At 43.2% G+C, this 21,841-nt stretch overlaps 1 protein-coding gene and 1 long non-coding RNA gene across 7 annotated transcripts in view; one reads left to right on the plus strand and one right to left on the minus strand.

The window, feature by feature from the left end:
* The window catches only part of TMEM132D (transmembrane protein 132D), a 260,679-nt gene that overhangs the window by 228,499 nt on the left and 10,339 nt on the right, over positions 1-21,841 (plus strand). For all 5 annotated transcript variants that reach the window (XR_005102580.1, XR_005102581.1, XM_037377018.1 and 2 more), the window contains one exon: positions 21,193-21,398. Coding sequence is in view for 3 of the 5 variants with exons in the window: in XM_037377018.1 (XP_037232915.1) it covers positions 21,193-21,398 (206 nt within the window). In the remaining 2 variants the exon portion in view is untranslated. The remainder of the gene's footprint in view (positions 1-21,192; positions 21,399-21,841) is intronic.
* On the minus strand, positions 4,137-21,354 carry LOC119143133. Of its 2 annotated transcripts, none has more exons than XR_005102584.1 (4): positions 21,274-21,354; positions 20,414-20,524; positions 6,722-6,811; positions 4,137-5,407 (listed from the first exon to the last, which is right to left on the minus strand). It is a non-coding gene; the product is annotated as an uncharacterized LOC119143133 (long non-coding RNA). The 2 variants fall into 2 exon arrangements; XR_005102583.1 differs by having other exon boundaries at positions 4,137-5,463.

Here is a 21,841-nt window from a genome sequence, read left to right on the forward strand (position 1 = left end):
AACTGAGAAAGCAGAAGAGAGAGTTTTAATAAAATTGGCCATTGGCATAAATATAAATCATGAAAGGGAGACTGATTTCATGAAAGATACGAAAGTCAAAACCTCAAGGTGTTAAAAAAGATAATCTGCTCATCTGATAAAGAATCCCTGAGGCTACACAACTTTTAGCTGAAGCAGCCAGATTTACTTAAAGTAGATGAAATTTTTAATTCTATAAGGAATAACATTACAAGGGAACACGCTTCTGCAGTACACAGAGTCTATTAAGAAGCTGCGCAAAAGAGGAAGCAGCTTACATAGATCCATTTGAAAATTATCTTTGCTCAGAAATTTTGCCAGAAGATTTACAAATAGATATGGGAATGAGAAATTGTAATCCAGAGAGCCTAAATAGCAACATACACATGCTAGGCAGCTATGAGGATTTGGAAGAAAGCACTGCTGGTGAAATGAGTTGGCCAGGCTACTTCTGTGGATGGTGTTTTGTACATAAAAAGCAGGTAGGACATACATAGGTGCCGTGTGAGTGACATCTCCATCTAAGTGTCTGCTAATGTGGAAAGATTTATTTTAGCTTGTGAAAGCCTTTCAGGATTCACACATACCCATCTGTAAATGCAAAGAAATTATAATCTGCCTTGTCTGCACATGCCTGAGGGAGGAAGACTCAAAGATCCAGATGAAACTGTGCTAAGATCTCCTCTCAATATCTGCGGGTGAAAGAACAAGTCTTTTTTAGTACTGCTTTATGCAAAAAAACCATGGAAGCCAAGAGGCTTGAAGTGCAGCTTTGTCTCCAGCAGTCCTGTAGGCATGAATAACCAACTATACACTGAGATTTTGCAGCAATCATAGTTCTTTTGTAAATACCACATCTTTCATTTTCCTTCTCCCTCTGTTAAGTGGAGTCCTGCTTTTCAAACAAATAAAAAGGATCAGGGAGCCTCCTCTTAACTGCTGTATCTCAGCCCACTGAAATATGCGTATACATACACAGAGACTGGGTGAGACACAGCAGAGAAGAGCCCAGGGAGGCAACTATACATCTCCTGTAATTAGCTTTTCTCTTTCTATAACATGATTTTGCATGGTGAGGATCACCTCGGTGTCTGAAAAAAATTCTGAATAATCTTAGCAAGCCCCTCATAGCATCTTCCTGATGCAGACAACCCTTATTTGCCTGACCAAGACATAAGGAGTTAAATAACTCACCGAAAAATCTCGCAGTAAATAAATCTTGGAGAAGTTTAGAAGGCTTTGTGGAGGCCGCAGAATGCCATACCACACAAAGAAGTGCTCCCTCTTTCTCAGCCTTACTCTCCCTTAGAATGGATGAGTGGCAATCATCAGATACATGCAACTTTTTTCATAGGTGGTCTTGAAGTTGAGCACAGCTGAGTGATGGCATAGGTGGGCTTCCAGCAGGAAAAAGGAGGAGAGTGATGGGACACCAGTGGACTTCGCAACCTGCTGCTTGGAAGCCACAATGACAAGTGGACGATTATCAAGAGATACCAAATAAGCCCAGTCTCTGCTCTGTTATAAATAAAACAGGGTAAGTTTATGAGCAGTTGCAATTGCAGTACCAGGTTGAGCTCGTTGTCTCATGGTGAGTGTGAAGGATGAAACCACAGTGAGCTCCTGCCAGTTCACTGTGCCGAGAGCATGGCATTAATACAGGGAACTCTGCATATAGTTGACCTGTGCGGTTTGTTCATGTTGTCTAGAAACCGAGAGGAGACGGGGCAGCTGCCCAGCTGCTCCAGGTGTCTGCATGGTAGGCCAGGGTACGCTTATGTGGGGAACCTGCGAATCGGCACTAAAGGCTGAGTATGTCTGGCACTGCATTGACACTGAATACATGAGTGTTCCTGGGGTTTGGCCATGAGGTCTTTACAAAAGAAGAGCAAGTCTATCTGTGACATATCAGAGAAGATCTGACAGGCTGCACTGCTGTGTTACTTCCATTCCCTGTAAAGAAGTGAAACACCCATGTATCCACCTAACTCCTGAACTAGCAATTCCTGAAGAGCCTTGCTATAAAAACTTCTGCTCAACTTCCTGGGAATTTCTTAAGCTTAAGAAAAGAAGTCATCTTGGCATCCTGCTAAAAAGTAAGGAAAATGACTCTGTTCTTTCACGTAGGTGTATGTGAGGGACTCAGACCTCTACTATAGTTCACAAATGTGCGTACTCATTGCTGTACTAAAAAGCACCAGCCTCATGAAATGCACTTTCTTTGCCAGCTTTATTCCTCCCTCCTGAGCTGTACCTGCAAAAAGAAGTGCTGAAGATCAGCCGGTGTTGTGGCAGTACTTCTGGAGGCACTGCTTTTCAGAAAACAGCCTGCATCCCTTGGACAGATGTCTCTGCTCTGATTCTAAGCTTACTTAGGCATGAGTGAGTCAAGAATGAGGAGTCAGGGCCTGAGGCTTGTTGTAAAAATTGGTTGGTCTTAGGCTTGTGGCTGTGAATTTGTGTGATTTGTAGCAGAATGAGATATGGTCCAGGACTAAGGCTCCGTCACCTGTTTCGTTCAAATAAATAACAATAACTGAATGTAGAACTCTGCTAATTCCCCTTTCTGCTCCCCGATACCATATGTGCTGTTTTTGAGAGGAGGTCTTTTATTTTAGAAGGTTTATTTCTGCCAGCTCATATGTGAGTAACAGCAGCTACTCTTTCAGGGAGTAGTGAAGATGTAGCATGTCTCTAAGCACTGCATGAGTAAGTGACACTGCTGCTCGACAATTCTGTTATATATTTTCATAAAGGTTTCTTTGGAGGTGGGTATATCTGTCTTTAAAAGGAGGTGCAGATTTCTCCAGGGTACTGCAGAACGATGCAAATCCAGGTCTTCAAAAGTCCCTTTCTTATGCTTCTGAGTTTAAAACCTGTAATGAGCTAGACACAAGAGTAGTCACCCACCCTTTGTCTGTGGTGTAATCCTGACTCCCAGAGGGCGATTTTCAGCATGAACTAGCAGAATTTGATGTCCACATCTGATCATTTGGGGCCTCAGTTCCCAGGTCCTTCTAGTGTCCTTGAGAACCCCTGCATTGCTGTTCAAACCTGGAATATTTAGCTATCTAATTAGGCCATTTTTCCAATTACAAGGGCAGATCCAGATTAAAAGACTTCCTCATGGCTTCATCTGTTTCCTCTTCATGTCTTTGTAGCCTATATCCAGAATGCAGGCATGGAGCTGCTCTGCTTCTTCCAGCCTGGGCTGGGAGAGACAAGCTGCTGACTTGTACAGTTCTTCCATCAAGTGTCCAGGGTTCGTCATAGGCTTTTAATAGGAGTTAGCTGCAAGAGATCCAGCTACTGAGTACACAGACCCACATCTGCTCATTCCTGTAGCTTCCATACCCTGGTGTCTTAACATGAAATACAGCTGCACCAGGACTTCTGTATTAGTTTTGCAGTTATTATTAACATCACCAGTTCCTAAACACTGAGAACAAGCAAGACCCACCAACACAACAGGACAGTGTATATTCCGGTGGAGTCTCTTTCATAGTCTGGCTATTCTTTCTTGTTGATTGTTTGAAGATAGTTCAGGACTCACCTCAATTTAACAGTAAACAGATATATGGTACAAGTGCTTTTAAGTGTGGAAGGAGTGTGAAAGCATTTGGAAGAGCAAAGCAGTGCGACTCCCATCAGAGTCAATGGGGAACAAGCAGCTAAAATCTTACAAAATGCTTTCAGATTATCCTCCACCTTTGATTACCCATCCTCACTGAAATCAGCTTCTGAATGTTTGATTGAATGTGTTCCTCATGTCATTTCTTTGAAGGTGAAAGGAAGCTCAGGAGACATGTAGGCTCAGGTTAGCAGCAAAGATAACTCTTCACCGGAAGACCCAGTGGCACCTAGACTGCACTGCTGCGTAACCCTGTTAGCTGCAACAGGCCCAACAGGCTGCAAGCTAGAGCACAATTTGGCATTCTTTTTGTTGATGGTGAGAAAAGCCAATTTTTGTCTAATCTTACGCTGACCCTCAGCGTGTTTTAAAAGCTGTCTTTCCTTTGCTGACTGTTAGCCCCAAGCACATCATAGCCTAAATCCTATGCATCTGCCCTGTTGTCTTCTTCATTGTAAGAGCGATAGACACGAGACAGACATTCGCTGTTACCATGTTTATTACTGTCTCTTTTAGTACATTTGTATTAATATAGGATCTACATCTCCCAACAGCACCAAGTCTCAATGACCAGGAACTGCAGTTCTGTATCAGAGACTGTCCTGTGACAGTCTAAACAGCTGTGAATAAAACATTAATGAATGAACAAAGTGAGCAGAAAACAAACCTTTTATGGGAAGATATGAAATAGAAGCTGCATCTCTTCTGTCCTCACCTGGACTTTTATCCATTCCACGAGTGTGGATTTTGTTTCATTATTTTTTTTTTCTTTTTTCTAGAATATGTCTGTGAGAGGAGATAGTTTGCAGCCTGCCTTTCCGATTTATGCTAAGTATAGCAGGCTTTCATGGTCTGGTTGATTATTCTCAAACCTTAGAGTAAGACTTCCTTTCTAGCCCCAGATAGCATTTGCAGATAGCATTCTCCAGCACTTTGGGACCATGGGAAAGCTTCATAAACATTTCATTCTGGCACTTGCACAATGAGGATAATATCTATACTATATAGATACATATTTATATGAAAAAATGCACACATGGACACCGGCTTACATCATAAACACTGAGACTTCACTATGATGTGCTTTACAAAGTGTTATTGGTTGCAAAATGCTGAGACACTATTAGATAATAGGAAAAGTTCAAATATAAAATTTTCACCATCATCACCATTGTTGTTGTTATACTATTTTACGGAACAAAGAGAGACACAGAAATGAAACAGTTTTGATCCATAATAATTCAACTGGTCTTAAATCACATCTTTGTTGAGCTGTATGAGGAAAACAGGATGCCTTTGCTCCCATCTCTTTAATATGTTTTTCCTCGAATTTTCTTGATTTAATGAAATGCAATCAGCTGTCAGGCAATGGCTTGTCTTGTGGATCAGAATACCTCACAAAGTGATGTAAATTATCACAATTGTTGCTACAAATACAGGTGAGAATAATACATTTAGCATTTTATCACATCTCATAAGGAAAGAAGGAAGTATCAAGTAACATTTACTTTTTGTACTGCAAACTTACTTAATTGCATTCTAGCAACATAAATTACGTTGCTACAAAGACTTTAGTTCAGTCCAGGTCATCAGAAAGGGTGCTGAACACTGCAGTCTGCTTTCGTCTCCTGTCTTAGAAGTTCAGAAGAGCTTTAAGTGGTGTCTTTCATATGGGTCGCACTGTGTTCTCTGTTAGCGTGCAAAATATATTTTCCAGTACATCGGGACATGCTTTTGCTCTTGTGATCAATATTGAATCTGAGGAACAAAGATTAAATGCTCGTTTCCCTTTCTATGCTGAAAGCCAGCATTTCCTGTAGATAGTATGCATGGACAACAGACAGGAGAAGTTGCACATTACATACCTGAATATATGGCTTAAAAATCGCTGAAATTTTCAAACTGAGCTGAAATGAACAATTCATCCAGCTATGGACAGCGTTCCTGACAGTCATTTGTCTAAGCAGGTTTTTTAAATTACTGCAGATGCTAATCCTGCTGTCTTCCAGTCCTCATTGATCCCTGGAGTTTGAGAGTTTCTGATCCTCTCTACTTCAGATCCTTTTGTTCACTGCTGGCGCCAGGCCAGTCTTTCCCCATCCTATACTTAATTTTTTATATCAAACTTTATACTTTTCTCTTACCTTTCTTGAACTGCATCTGTTTGGTTTAGACCATTTTCTACACTATCAAGATGATTTTGAATTCTAATCCTGTTTTCCAAAGTACTTACAACTCCTCCCAGCTTGGCATCATCTGCAAATTTAATGAAACTAAATAAATGAAAATAAATGAAAGACTCCCATTGACTTCAAGGGGCATTAGAGTGAACCCAAACTGTCTTACATCTTTAAGAAGTGGTTCAGTTGAAATACACTTATTGCTTTACAAGCCATTTTTGTAAGGGAAAAAGACAGATGCATGCTGAATAATTCAGAGTCATCATTGCTGACTGAGAGAGATGTAACTAATTTGTCAAAATAATGACCTTTGTTCGCTGTAGGGAGCAAGTGGTTTTGGATTATTTCTGTCCCCAGAGAGATGCTGGATGGGCCTGGGTTCAGCTCAGCACTGCCGCAAGGGGCTTACTTAGAGATGTGAAAGGGAAGTTAAGCACTGGTAGCAGTGGTGTTTGCAGATGGTGGGAGGTGTGTTAGAATGATGATGATACTTTCCTTTAAGCCTGATGGAAACAGTGCTGCTACCCAGTCTGTGGAATACTTGGGAATGCCAGCATCACTCCCATGCTGTTGCCAGCTTTGGCCTTGTGTACCTGTGCAAGTGTGCACGTGTATACATACATGCGCAACCCCCTTGCTTCATTGCTGTTTCCCTGTTAGAAGGAAACCAATAGGCACTGAGGGCTTGACATCTTCCTTAAATGAGTGCAAAGAGAGTGTGTACATAGCAGAGGGGAAAAGGATAGACAGCCCTGCCTGGAGCCTTGTAGCAAGTAGCAGAGATGAGTGATTTAAAAACAAGCATATTGGGCAGTCAGACCCCCAGCCACGCCAATCTGCTGCGACGCATGCAAGCACGGTCACAGTCCGACCTCCGTGTGTCACATCTTACCGGTGTTGCGGGTGACGAGCTCACAGCCATGTGCCATTTTGCAGTCCAGCGTGGAAACTCATTTGTCTTCAGTTGTCCAGAAATAGGCAACTGGAGGAAGAGAAGGTCATGTTAGTGCATCGAGTGAGGACAGAAATCCCCTCATTACTCAGCATCCTCGCCCACAACTCCAGTGCGGAAGGATGCTGTCTCCCATTTCAATGCAAACTTTGTAGTCACTTTTATAGCCAGCATTATTTGGAAAACATTTTCTGGAATTTCAGCCTGTCCGTGTTGGCTGATGCCAGCTTTCGACTGGTACTTCTGTATTATGGCTGCTGCTCTGCTGTTGGAGCTCAATCCTGCTTAGATATGCTTCTCTGAAAGTGCTTTTTGGCTTAAAAAGGTGTAGGTCTCTGAGAAATTGTTCATGCTTTGCTGTTGGATTATTTTTCTCCAGTCATTGCAAGGTGTTGGCCAGCTTTCCAGAGCATGGCATGCATGCATGCATGAGTATATGCACATTGCAACAGCTTTCTCCTTTTTTTTTCTAAGTGGTAATGTTGGGTATCTGAATATTTGCCAGAGGAATAGAACTAGACTTTGCCTGTGCAAACTCAGTATCAGAAAGAGGACTGAATCTTTAAGACTCTTTGAAGTCATACTATTACCAAGATGAAAATCTCTTTTTCCTTGTAGCTTTAACTTCCAAAGCCTGCCATTGCTACACATATTTAATCTTCTTTACCCTGTGTTGGAGTGACTGAAATGCAATGCCCTTGCTCAGGATGGTGTCTTAAGTTACACAAGTAATTTCATCAGCATTTGGTCATTGTTCTATTAAGTACCATCTGAGACATGGCTTAACTCAAGGAGTTTCCTGCAGATCTGTACTTGTGGGACACTGAAGTCTGAGAGCACCAAAGAGTTCAAAATCCTCTCCTTTCATCTTGGCATTCTCTTCTCGCTGCAGGGTCTTTTCATTCACTTCTCCTGTGTGGCTCTTGCCTCCTTTAAGTCTGTGGAGGTCTGGTCTCACACTTGGCGTAGGTCAGGTCAGTTCTCAGTGGTGTCCCTAATTAAAATTCATGTATAACCCAGGACTCTTTAGGAAGAAATTAGAAGAGCAGTACACTTCTTGTTTGAGGGTGGAAACACTAGCCCTTTAGGGTAGGATGATTAGAGCTGACCAGAGTCAAAGAAAAGTCTGTGGTTTGGATTAAATCCTTGAGCAGAAATACTGCATCCTTAATCCTCCAGACATTAAGGTTGTCCTATGACAGGTGCTGCTATTGTCTCCACTTAATGGATGGAAAATGGCAATACTAAAGATGGGCTCCTTGAGTAGCCAATCCAGTCTGTTGCTGGAGGGCTAGAGACGTGCCGTGCCTGTGATGTCTGTGGCATGCTGTCACCTATGGCACTGAAAAGGCCAAGCTAGTGAGTCTGCCCAGTACTGTACTCTATGGAGGAAGGTATGGAGCTAATTACATGGGCACAGCACTGTGCATGCATAACTATTGCTTTTAGTGCTCAGCTGGTTAGATATGTTGTAAATCTCCATTGATCTCCCAGCTTGAGGGTTGGCGTGCCCATCGTCAGCCCAGGTGCACGTTGCAGACATGCAATTGGGAAGGCTTGGCGCAGGAGCCCACATAAGCAGGTCTTCCAAATTCCATGTGACTGCCTTCACCACTCTCCTGTCTTCCCTCCTTTCTGGCTGTTTATTGTCAAGAATATAGGCCAAACTTTATAATCCGCTTGCAAATGTCAAAGTGTCATTTCTGAGTCTTCGATAACCACCTGTCGCTGCAGCACGAGCTGCATAATTAGAACTGACAATCCCAGTCTAAAGATTTCTTGGAAGCTGGAAAAATGAGAATGTTGTCAAAAAAGTAGAAATGCTTCCAGTCTGCAGTGCAGTGATGGAGATGAAAGATGAGTGAATCCAAGAAGGCAGAGCATATATCAGCCCAGTGCCTTTTTCTAACTAGAAGTCCAAAACAGTCTGTAAGGATTTACATTACTCTTAGAGCCTTAAAGAAAACGTATTTTAAGCTGGCTTCTCTATTTCTCTCTCTCTTTACTGGACAAATCAACACCAGGTTTCATAGCAGTCATGCTTAAAGCCACAGTAAGGGTGCTATTTTTTCCATTTTGTTCATTTTTTATTTTTTTAGTAGTTTTCCATTAAAATTATGAAAACCTTTTAAAACAGGATCTTATTTTTTCTAACAGAGAAAAATTTAATTGGAGGCAGTGTTGAATCATACTGCGTTCTCAGTTCTGAGTAGCAGATAGAGATCTCAGAATATGATTTGAATTTTTTTGTAGATGGACAGTGACTTTCAGTGGCCTTTAGCACTCATATCTCAGGGCAGAAAGTAGTCAGCTGGAGAGGTAGGGATTTCTCTTCATTAAAAGATCTATTTGTTAAAAACTCTCATCTTGGCCAACACTGGGAATTGACCTAGGAGCTCAGTCTGAAGCAGGAGAGCTAAATCCCACAGCTCGCCTAGCTGTGGGATCTTACCCTGTCTGTGCAGCAGGGTGTGCGGAGGAGCTGCAATACTTACTACTCAGCACATCACGCATGCTTCACTTCCAGCCCACCTACACCCTCAAAAGCAGCATATATGTAATAGTCATTTGAATTTGCTTATGAGGTATAGCTCTCCTTTGCACTTGTACAGTATATCAAAAATGACCTGGTAAGGACAGATGAGAAATGACTGGAAGTGTGTCTCAGGATAATGAAAAGGAAAACAGGAGTTCTTTAGAAAGACAGGCTTGTTAATGTGAATGTAATATATGTGATGGCAGTGCCAAAAAAAGAAAACTTGACATAGCCGATGGAAATAATGTACTATGCAAATATGGCAGAGATTCAGACACTTCAGTCCTTATATCTGCCTATGTGGTTATGCTGCAAGGGTATCACCCAAAAAGATAAAAGGGACCATGGCTACTGAAGCCACGAGAAGCCATGAGGGTGGCAGCAGCATGCATGCCAACGGCAAAACCATGGTGCTCCCACAGGCAGTGGGGCCAAGGGGACTCCTCACTGCGAGACCAGGCTCTACCCTAGTTTTGAGTAGCAGGGTACTGTGGTAGGAGAGCCCTGGGATTTTGGGATTCCTGTCTTTGCTGGGTCACAAATGTTCTGTGAACCTTAGGCATGTGATTTGATCTCTGTGATTCAGCTCTTTATCTCAAATAGTAAATTAAAGTCGGGTTTTCTGCCTTGGTCAGATGTTGTAAGAGCGTTATGAAGGGAACATCACTGGGTGTCAAGAGTTCTCATCTCCTCTGTGACTATAAAATGCTGCTACAATATGTTAAGGAAACATTTTTAGGAGGAAGCAGTGTTTGGCTGTGGTGATTATCAAAGGTGAATAGCCTCCACATTGCAGAAACCATGCTGCACTGAGGAATAACCTGTTGCAAGGCCACAGCAAAGCAAGATGTGGGATCCTCAGTGGTGGATGCCAGTGAGAGCCCCATGTCCACTCAGCCCAAACACAGAGGGGGAATTCAGAGAGATGTTCATTTGGGAGTAACCAAGGGCTTGAGCATGTATGAAAAAAAAGTTTCCCCCATTAGGAAAGACTTAGTAAACAGTCAGTGTTGTAGTCCACCTGTGCTACCAGCACATCTCCACCTTATGAGACAGGGACAAGCCTTGGTCTCTGTGGGAGGACAAGCCCACAGCTTGCTGCAATAAAGGAGACATTTTGGGAAGCTGGGGTGCACAGATGAGAAATCTTTTTCATGCAGGTTCTTTTCTTAAAAGAACCTTTTGCTTTTGTACAGAACAAGCAGCATTCCAGTAAAATGTTTCTTTTAGCATTGATGTTCCAGCTGTATGTTTGTTGTTCTAGCAGGCAACTGGGAATGGCATGCATGCTTTCTGTGATCAGCATGTGAGGACATAAAACACATACCTGGTACATTCATTCAAATAGAGATTTGTTGCTTAATATAGTACAGACAGGTGTAAAATCAGTAAGTATTACGGGAGCCAATAGTCATATATTTGGCCATTTGTGAATGAAAGAAAACAGTGAAAAAAATTCGATGCCTTCAGCTGAACTGCATGCTGGATGGCCTGTGGAACAGAAAGGAGCTAGCAGAGATTTCTGGTTCCTATAAACAAGGGGAGTATGAAGTATAGTGGATATGTTAATTAGATGCTTCACACACCTAGTTTTACTGTCATGATAAGTATAGGCAAAATCAAAGTTACTGACTGCAGCTTAATGCTGCTGCTTGTTTAGTTTCACAGTCTGGGTCTGAAACCAACGTGCCAGTGTGCTGTTGGGAGCACTTCCAGCCCCAGCATGCTGTGAGAGCCAGGCAGCAGTAGGACTGCTCCACACCAGCGCTGCCGGTGCTCCTCCGCCAGCCCTTTTTGCATGTGGGGAGATTCAGCATCTCCTAAGATCCTTCAGCTGCCCTGGGATAATATAGGAGTTGTATGACATACTTCGTCTTCCCGTATATTTGGTCAGATTCACATTGCACGCAGTTCTGTCCCTTTTCCTCTCAGCTGCTCCCGAAGGTGGAGGTTCCCGCATACGGTATGAGCAGCCCTTAGAACAGGCTATTTCAGGCTGTGTGCATCTTGATTACCTTCCTCTCCACAGCGTTGCTTCACTGACTGGATCTGACAAAGGTAGAAGACTGACCGTCCCCTTTACAGCACGGTTTCAGTGTTTAGTCCATCTGATTTGTCACATTCTTCATTGGCTCTGCTTCACTTGGAAGTCAGATATTTATTACCCAGAGAAAAACAAGCAGCCTTTTCTCCTTTCTTTTCACATGCAAAGTTGTTCTATTGTCGTTACTCCTCTTTAAGCTTTACTGGAAGGAGGGGAGAAATGCCATTCTCAGTTTAGTAATAAAAAGCTTGGGGTACTGGCTATATTTATCATTCTTCTCCCCCCTTGCTTGGATGACTGCAGTGAGTGATTACAGAGTGCATGTGGTTCTCTGATCAAGAGAGAAATAGGAAGGCGTAATTTGATGTCTGCAAGAAAGTCTTGTCACATTCATTACAAACAATTGTGGCTTCTAAAATCTAAGGCATGAGGTGGTGGCTTGAGCCCAGCAGCATTCTGGCTAGTCGTCAGACAGTACTTACCTGTCTAAAGCTCTCCTACGTGACAGTGCTGACATTTCCGTGTCCCACTGATTTAGAGGAGCAGATGCCGAAGCCATGTCATCCTTTTGCCTATCCTGTGCTGACAGGATAGCTGCTCACTGAATATCAAGAGCAGCAGGTGGGCAGGAAGTTGCCACCTTCCTTTTCCAGCTGGAAAGCAGGAATTGCAGCCTAGCCAACGGCAAATGAGGGATGGCCATGGCAGCAAAAGGAGTAGATAACAGCAGGAGTGAATGAAGCCATTTGATTTCTCTGTGCATTGCCTGCTTGCCAGGGACATAGTTATTCTCTATGCCACATCCTACAGAACTGTGTCATGCCCTCAGTGTGGCCGTGATCGACTGCTGGTGCAGGTGAAAAAAGTGAAGGACTGTCCTCTATCTACATATGAATTTTAATCAACAGAAGGTTGGTTGATACAACAGAAGGTGTAATCCCAGCACCTGAGCTTGCTCTTGTCTCTTTTAGATCAAGCTTTGCAAAATCCATGTAAAACAAGGGGATACTATCTTTGTTTTACAAATACAGCAAAGGGAGATTAAAGGCCAGATTTGTTAAGGAGATTTGGCTACAAAACTCACCTTGAGCTCAGTGGGAGTTAACACTTCAATATCCTTGAGAGTATGGATCTCAATAAATGACACATAGTCATCTATTAAGTGTGTGATGGAGTGGGGAATTAATCCCACACTTTCGGAAAGGTTGTTCTGTGCCTTTGCTTTCCTTCCTGCAAATGAGAATAGCACTATTCATTGCACTGAAGGTACTCCAGATTTCATGTGATTGGATTTTAATTGAGCGGAGTTTCATTGTGATGGTTTTGTTTTGATTTGTGGCCCCAGTTGATCACAGTTTACTGGGGAAAATTTGGCAGGCTGTATTCAGTCAGAATTTGTAGTTCTGTAAAACAGCTTCATGAAGTTATGCTAATTTACTTGGAATGTCATCTGACAGAAAAAGGAAGAAAAGGATGCTAGCAGCTTCCTGTTGTCTCAAAGAAACAGCTTGTTTTGACATTTACAAAATGAAATGTTTTGATTTTTCATTTCAAAATAACTTTTTTCTTGATGTTATGGTATTTTTACATGATGTTAATCATTTGAAATTGAAATTAAATGGAATTTCATGCCCCAAAAATGAAACCACATGTAGGTGTCTTGAAAGCCCTCATGAAGTGATGCATTCATCCCCCAGGCAGCTCTACTGCCAGTCCCATGGGAGAGGAGCCACTCAGCACTGGGAACACATCATCCCCAGGTGGCTCCTGGCTGTCCTGAGCACGGTGGCTGAGTGGGGACAAGGAAGAAGCTCTTTGCAGACTACGGGTAGCCCATAAGCAGGCACTAAGTCATAGATGAGGACAGCATGTACAGCGGCTTAGTAATGTGTCCACACGTGACAGTGTGGCAGCTGCTCTTCTCTCACTACGTCCTTGAAAAATGTATAGATTCTGTGCAAATCCCCGCATAGGGATAAATTTGACTGTTCCTAGTAGTGGAAGCAGGAGCAAAAGCAACATGAAAGGGAAAAATCCACCAAAATCTTATACACCAAATCTTGATTTAATAAACCAAAAGGTGATTCCTGAGAAGAGACTTTTAGGGGGAGAATTTATCAGTTAGTAACACCAACATGCTGCAAACATTGTGTCAGATCCATAACGTTCACTAAGGAGGTATTAAACTTGCAGCTAGGATTGGATGTTTGCCCAGAATTGTAAGTCCTCTTAAAATATGCCATTGCATATTTCACTCAGGCATATTTTTCTGAGGATAATATATTGATGTTTGCCACAAAGATGTAGAACAAACTAAGAATTATCTTAGAAATCAATTGGTATCACAGTTCTCTTAATTGATGTGCTCTGTGATGGGCTTCCGGTGGATTAGTGCAGTAAAAAACATTTTTCATTTACACAGGTCTCTGCTAATATCTGTCTGTTGCTGAACTTCCTCTGAAGCAGTGCTAGGTGTGCTTCCATCGTGACACTTTGGAGATGCCTGGCAGGAAACAAGCTCCTAAGACCCTTAGAAAGCAAGGGGGATGTTTGAGTGAAAAAGCAGATACGGTTGTGGGTTGCAGTATTTTTTGGTGTCATGCTGCAGTAGGAAAACCACAGCAGAAAAGCATGGACACTCTGAAGATGTGGGCCTTCGAAGTTCAGAGCACCCGCTGGTTTTTCTGAATCTGCAGAGTTCAGATGTGTCACCTCCTCTGAAAAAGGCACAACCTTTCTGCACAGGGCAGAGAACCAGGTGCGGAGGAATTATGAGGTATGAAGCCTTGTTTACACAGCTCATCATTTACCAACCTTGAAAGAGTTTTTTCAGACTTTGGCAGATACTTTAAGACTCACAGTCAAAATTCAAAATATCTAAAATTAAGAAGACCTTATGCAGTGTAAATCCCCCGAATGGAGAAAGCTGACAAGGTGATGCTAGATTTAAAATCTGACTGGAATCCAGTCGCTAAGGTTCAAGCCAAGTCATTCTTCTTCCAGCAGGTGTGGAGCAGCCCAGCTTGGGATATTTACCCTGCTGAAAGTGTAAGTCCCTGAGTAACTGAGGAACAGGAAGAGCATCCCTGAACTTGATGTGATAGCCATTTGCCTTTACTGTTTCTTTCTGGGAAAATAAAATAAATAAATCTTTCTCTGCCACACAGGAGGTGCTTTAATTATTTCTCAAGAGCAGCTGTTCAGTGGTTGTTCCTAATTCCAGAAGCATCCAGAGTGGTTAACACATCAGTTGCTGTCATCAGATCTGAGGATGGCGATTTCTTAACCTCAGGGTCCTCAGAGAATCCCAGACTAGGACAGGTCCCTTCTTGAGGTGGATAGTGAGTTTAGTGGTGATCTACCCGCTGTGCTACTTCTTCATTATAGTCACTTACCTCTGCCTTCCATAATTTCAGGCAGGATTCAGTTATCACAGTAACAAATCTCACTCCAACACTTCAGGTTAAGCATGGGTGATTAAAGATGACTCCGCCTTCCCTGAGTGACTTATAAGGGACTTACAGAGCTAATAATGGCATCATCCTTATGTACCCTGATACACAGCTTGTGTTCTGGAGTCTTTTATAGCTCAAATGAGCTGCTTTTGCTTGGTTATTTTCTTCCTTATTCATTTTTAATGGTTATAAGAGACTCCTCCATTCTTATTCTGACAGTAGTGATTTAGGCAGGACATATGAACATAACTTGCATTACTAAATATCACCATTTATGCTGGTAGACCAAGGAAAATGTGTGCAGTGCTGAATCAGAAGAGATCCCATGAGCTTGCCCAGGTGGCAGGGCTGTGTTTAAAGTGTATACTATAAATGGAGAGTGCTTGTATGGGGGAAGGATCACTTACAGGAACATGGACTGGGGACAGAGTCCTAGAGTGTTTCCGAAATACAGATGTTATGTGGAAGTATCAAAGACTTACTTTCCTAATTGACCACCCCTGAAATTTCTAAACTAGAACTGGTCCAGGTACATCTTATTTTCAAAGACTTACTAGCTGTGACTTTGTGAAAAGCAGTTTCCTGTGAGGATTTTACTGTTATCCCATGGGGATTTAATAATGGTAATGAGTTGGGGAAAGACTGTTACAGCTGTTTCTGAGAGCTAACAGTGAAATGCTGGGTACCCCTTCTGGGAGTTACAATGTACATTCCCCTTTCCCTCCCTCCTATTAGATCTTTGGATTCTTCTCAGCCCAAAGCTAACATGGATTTTATGGGACCAGAGGAATGGTCAGCCACACAAATTCTTATCTACCCTAGACAGCCTCTGCAAAAATGTAATGAGAAAAGCAGTAAGATCCTTTTAGGAAAGGGATGGGAACAGTATTCTCTGGACAACTGGATACAGGAGGTCAGTGATAGGGATCATGTGTGATTTGAGGGGGCTCTTGCTTCTTTCCATGGCTTTCCCAGGCTGGCTGAAGTCCTGCTACTACAAGGCTTTGAAGAGTCTAGTGTTTCCTTCCACAGATAGTCTGGCAAACTGTGAAATAAAGTAAGATAAATTAAGAAAAACTTAATTTCTCTTGCTTTTGATCACACCTGAAGAGCATACAGAATGTGGGGTGTTTTAACAGACAGCACTGACTTCTTTTCAAACAACACTGGCTTTTTAGGTAAATGTAAAAAAGAAGCGCCTTGGACCAGCAATGCCCCCCTCCTTTTCTGGTCAATATGTGTTTGCCAAGCAAACGGTCCTGGGTTGAAGTGGCACAGCAGCATTACCTTCACAGCTGCAAGGCTACCACCTGAGTTTTGGGCTCAGTTTTGGGGTACCCGACGTACAGAGCTGCACGTGGGGCTGAGGAATGTGTATGTACAGCATGGATTTTGTGGTAGGAAGCAGCAGTGACTTTATTCCTGTTTCTGACAGTAGGGCTAGGGCTTTGGATTAAATGCAATGATGGGCACATTTGAAATATTCCACCCTGCACATTTTGTAGCACTGATGGTTGAACTCGACATCCAGCTTGCCAGAAGCCATGTCTTTGGTATGTACCTGGCACACTTAGAAATCTCATTCCTAATTCTGCGCTGTGCTGGCAATAAGGGACGGACCTCTGACCTCAGCTGCCCTGGCACACAGATTAGATGTGCGTGCATGACGCAGAGGAAGCTGCCTTAGTTGTTCACAAATGTCAGGAAAAGGTGGAGCTGCAGGAGCTGAATGAAACACAAAGCACTTTTGTAACCTACCAAGCGCATGCCCAAAAAAGCCATTCAGACCCCAGTCCCCTCAAGAGGTAAAAGTCCGCTGTACTGAATTTCTAGAGCATCTTGTGAGCACCAAGTACAGCCTCCCTTAATTAACGTAATTCAGCTCAGCATAGTTGTGTGAAAAGCTCCAGCGACACAAAGCCCAGAAAGGTTTTAGCAAGGGAGCGCAGCACCAGAAGGGTATAATGGCGTTATAATGTCCTTGAATTACGGTGGCCACAACACAGAGAGATATATTCCAGCAGTACGTTAATAGTAAAAGAAAAACTACTCTGTCTCTCCTGAGCCCTTCCTTGTCACCTCTACTGAAAACTGGAGTTGCCATCCCTGAGATACCAAAACTCAAAGGCAGGAGGAAAGGAAAAAGAGATATGGGTGAGAGTCCCCAGATTTTGGAAAGGAAACAAATGAGGTTTCCCCCCAAACTGCCCACCTTGCTCCAGCCCCTTTGTAGTTCCTATTGCATTTTATGATGTGTTTAATAATTTTCAGAAATCTGTGTTTTGGGACCAAGCTTTTGCAACCTCATAGGTTCCTTAATACCTAACTGTCGGGTAGCTCTTGGCCGATTTAGTACAGACACTCTCTTCCGTTTGCAGACTCCTGCACACACATCTGAGGGTATGTGCAGTCACTCCATTCATGCATTTAATAAACTGGGAACCGCAGCCATTTCTGTTGTATGTGGCGAGGCGTGTAAAGCAAGAACAGTAGTACAGGAAGGAGGGTTGGTAGTTAAAGGCTGTTTATAAGAATTAACGCTAAAGAAAAGGAGCTGCTTGACAGACTGAGGAATTGAAATCCGTTACAGATTGAAAAGGAGACGTGGGCTCAGAACAGGCAGTGGCAGCAGAAGCTCCTCTGTGCTGCCCCCACCAATGTTAACAGGGGGAAGCCATGCGAGGGGGTACCCGGTCACTCTCTCCGCCCCGAGGCTGCCAGCTGCTGAGCTGCATTTGATGGGTCTTTGCTCATGTGTATATTTGTCCTGCAGATGCTCAGCTGAGTCCCATCAAACTAATTTCACAAAATAGCCACTCATTTCCAACAAACAGCTTAGAGAACTAATCTCAAAAGAGGCAGAGAAGCTCAATTTTTCTTCTTTCTTGACATCTTTTTAGTCCTCCTGTGTTGGAAGATGAATGGTTCGGATGTGTCTGCAGTAACACAGGCATGCCTAATCTGCCTTTTTATTGATGACCTGTTTCTGAATGTCCTGGCCTGATTTATGAAAATGTACTGTACTTTGCACGATGTTTTGATGTTGCTTTGTTAGGACTGCATGCAAACTGCAGCAGAACAGTGATGCTTATTCATTCCAACAGTGAAGGGCTGGCTGGGAACTGAATGAGCTCATAGTTGTTGCTGTCTTCACTTACAGAAAGGGAAACGGGAGAAAGCGGGTATCCCAAGTGTAGTCATTCTTTTCCTGACCATCAGTTTGTTTTATAAATCATAATCTTGAAAGCACAAGGTCATGGTATGTATTTAATCATTCATATAGTGGGCTTTTAGGGATGGATTCTTTTTTTTTAACTCTCTGTAGTAAACCCTGATAAAGTTGGAACTGAGGTCTGTTTGCCTGCCAAATTTTCTTTCCCTTTTTATTGCTTGAGCATTAATGAATTTAAAATCTCAGAGTGTGATTCCCATCTCTTACTAGCATAATTCAGCAGTTACCCCTATTGCCTGGGAGACTCTCAGCCTTGTTCCATTCCCTGTGTGCTGAACTGCTCTTCACACACACAGAGAGTAATAAAAATAACAGCAATATCCCACCTGCGTTATCTATCTGTGCTTCAAAAGCCACTGCTCAGACAGTGAAGCCAGTAGGAGGATGTTTGGCAGGTCCCCAGCGAGAAGCCCTGTTGCAAGTGTAGAGCAGTGGGTGCGCAGGGGAGGCAAGCGAGGTCTGCTGGGGAGCCAGCCTGCAGGAGCTCAGCACTCTGCTCAGCAGAGGACACTACGGGTGGTTTGGAAACATCCTTCAACTATAACTTCAGAAATTTACCTGTTACCTTAAATCACCAGGAAGTGTTTCAGTCCTAGGTTGATCACTCAGTGGGAAGTTTGGTTGCCTGATATGTTAATTAGCAAAGATTCACAAGTATGAGGTGTTGCTAGCTGGAAGCAGAGGTGGTGAGGAAATCACATGGAAAGCTATTTACCTGGCCCCATGTGCTACTAAAGAAAATCCTTGTCTTCAGGCTGTTTGCTTGTACTTGTAGTCCAGCCTGCAGAGCACAAAGACAAGGGAAGGACCTCAGGGCCATTAGCTCCCAGGCTGAACATTTTCCTTGGAGCCACTGCAGCCTTGATCTGTTGCCTCTCAGGCAGAAGTCAGCACTTTGAGACTCTGTCCAGTTTTTCTTCTCACTGGCATCCCACAGAAAAAGAGGAAAGGTGGAAAGCAGCCGACAGAGCTTACTAACACACGGGAGAGTTGTCTGATTTGAGAACAGCACTTAAATTACAAAAATGCAACAAGGATAAGTGCAATGTCAGCAAGGAGTAGACACTTTCTGTCGCAGCACTCTCCAAACTATCAAGCTGCAACAAGGTCTTTTACCATCTCATACCAGCACACTCTTCATGCTAGCCCCTCTGGTGGCCCGGCCTCATCCAGGGCACACTCTTTGTTCTCTTGCTTCTTCCTCGGCTGCTCTCTTCATTGGCTGCCCAACCACTTAACTTAACCAGCCACAGCTGCACCTTATCTACATCGGCCAACCCGCCGCCCCTGAAGCCAGCCCACAGTTGTATATTATCAATGTTAATTAACCCAGCTTCATTCCACTACAACTTTCCACTTAGAGAAGCAAGGTACGCGTGGCGTGGGAGAAGGAGCAGATGCACCAGGCACTGCCCAAAGGTCTTCTGAGTTGCTGCTTGTCAGAATGGCTGTTAGACATTGCAGGTAGGAAGTATGATGCACTTCTCACTCTGAAAATATTATGCTCACGTTGCTGTGCCTTCTGCAGGGATGCAGGAATCATGTCTGCAATCTTGCTGCTGCCTAGATGTGCTGCTCCCAGAAGGGGAATGTGCTTATGCTTCCAGCCTTTCCTATAGCCATTTCAGCAGGCTCACGTGAAGTTTTTCCCAGAGTTTTGCAGTCTCCTCTTCCTCAGCTCAGCCCAGTTTGAATCAGCATTATGATGAAGTGCATATTATATCAGTGCCACAGCTGGGACTTGTCTGTGCTCAGCTGGCTGCAGTGAGGTCCTTCCTTTGTGTTGCATACCCCCATGCTTTCAGGCCTTTTTGACAGCAACTAGGTTCTGTTGCTCTGCAGCACAATGAGATTGGATCCTGACAGGAGCTGTTAAGAACTGCTGTAAAACATGCTAACATGAGAATATCCCAAAAAATGTAATTCTGCCTGCAAATAAACTCCTTTCTTTCCTGCTGAAACCAATGGCAACTATAAGATTTTGCCCTTAAAACGGACATTGCTTACCAGAAAGATACTGCAAGAGTCATAGTAATACATTTTTGGTACGTTACCTAGGCTCAGACAAGCAAGGATGGCAATGGATTTGCTATGGATCTGTCTCTAAGGGGGGGTTGTTGTTTGAAGATAATAATATTAGGAATGCAGATTATGCTACAAAAGCTGGTGATATTTAAATACGACTTAAATTAATTTAGCATTTAAACAGAAAAGTAAACAATGGCATTGAATTCAGATGAGGATGAGACTTGGCAGGCCTGCCTGGTAATAGATTGTGAAAAGAGTTCAGGATTTTAGTAGATCATTCCTTGAGATCTTCAGAACGGTAAAGTGGTAGTTAATGAATTATTTGACATGTACTTACATATTTTAACTAGCTGTAACGAACAGGTCCTGTCAGGTCACCTGGATCCTTGCAATGGCTGCTAAATTGCTTGAGTGAGATTTAGTAACTCAGCAATACTGATGTTCAGAGCTGCAGGTAATAAATGAAGTGACATCAGGACCAGCTTGAGCAGAACATTGTGTAAGACCTTTGTGAGGCTTGCAGCAGAGATGAGGCTGTTTGGCCCCAGTGAACACCACTGGGCCTCAGTGAGCTCTTCCCTGTGATCAGTTTTTGGTTGATGTGACCACCCCAAGCCCTGGCACCTGTAATGGGACTCCTGAAGAACACTGTCCCAATTTGGGATTGACTAGATAGTTTTGTCCCCTACTCAGTTCTTCATGCAGGCAGTTACCTGTTCCTCCCTGCAGTATGTGGGGCTGCACACAGAGTAGAGAAGGATAGCAGAGTCTGACTGAGCTCTGCGAAGAAGACAAGAATGCTCTGTCGGTGCCATTATATTGGGACAATCCTATTGCTGGAGTGGGAGTGAAGGACAGAAAGAAGCTGTTCTTTTATCTTAGATTCTATTGGAAATGTTTACAGCACAAAAAGCCTGCCTGATAAAATTATGCCAAATTATACAGGCTATTAATGCCATACTAGGCACCTCTCCTGCTATTCCTAGCTGTCCCCTGAACTTGGAGCTAGTTTAAAACTTTATCCTGCCTCTTCCTCCCACTCACTTTCCCAGCATGTGGTATACTTTATAATTTGTGAAGAGGCTCATTATTTTTTTTCCTTTCTCCTTTTTTCAGGTTTCTGACAGATGTGACTATGTCTTTGTCAATGGGAAGGAAATGAAAGGCAAAGTGAATGTCATAGTTAATTTTACTTACCAGCATCTGAGTGCCCCTTTAGAAATAACAGTCTGGGTTCCTCGTCTCCCGCTGCAGATAGAGGTCTCTGACACAGAACTAAATCAGATCAAGGGGTGGAGAGTCCCCATCATCTCTAATAAGAGGTAGGTTTCATTAGAGGATGCTCATTACAGGCTGTGCACTTGCCAAAGACCGGTAAGAGCCAGCGAATCTGAACATGCTCATTTGGCCTTAATGCAATTTGGGTGTAAACTTGACGGTCGCCAGACATTTATTCAGCAGACTCCTGCACTGGAATTAGGAGGGAAATGGAAACTGCAGGTTGCGTGATCCTACATTGGAAATAAATTCTCTTCTGTAGTGCTAGGGACTGAGGTGGAAAGAGCCAGTTGGTTGAGTTAGGCGGGATCAGTGATGAGGCAGCAGGAAGACATCAACAATGACTGGCCCTGGCAAGGCTGGTCATTCTCCAGCCTGGTTCACAGGTCCTGCCAGTTCATTTATTCATTGTCAGTGGTCACAATTAGTACGTAGTTGTTTTGTACCACTGTAGTGTACAGTGGCACTGATCCAGGACACTGATGCA

This window comes from Falco rusticolus, chromosome 1 (assembly GCF_015220075.1).
Source record: "Falco rusticolus isolate bFalRus1 chromosome 1, bFalRus1.pri, whole genome shotgun sequence".
Taxonomy (NCBI): Eukaryota; Metazoa; Chordata; class Aves; order Falconiformes; family Falconidae; genus Falco; species Falco rusticolus.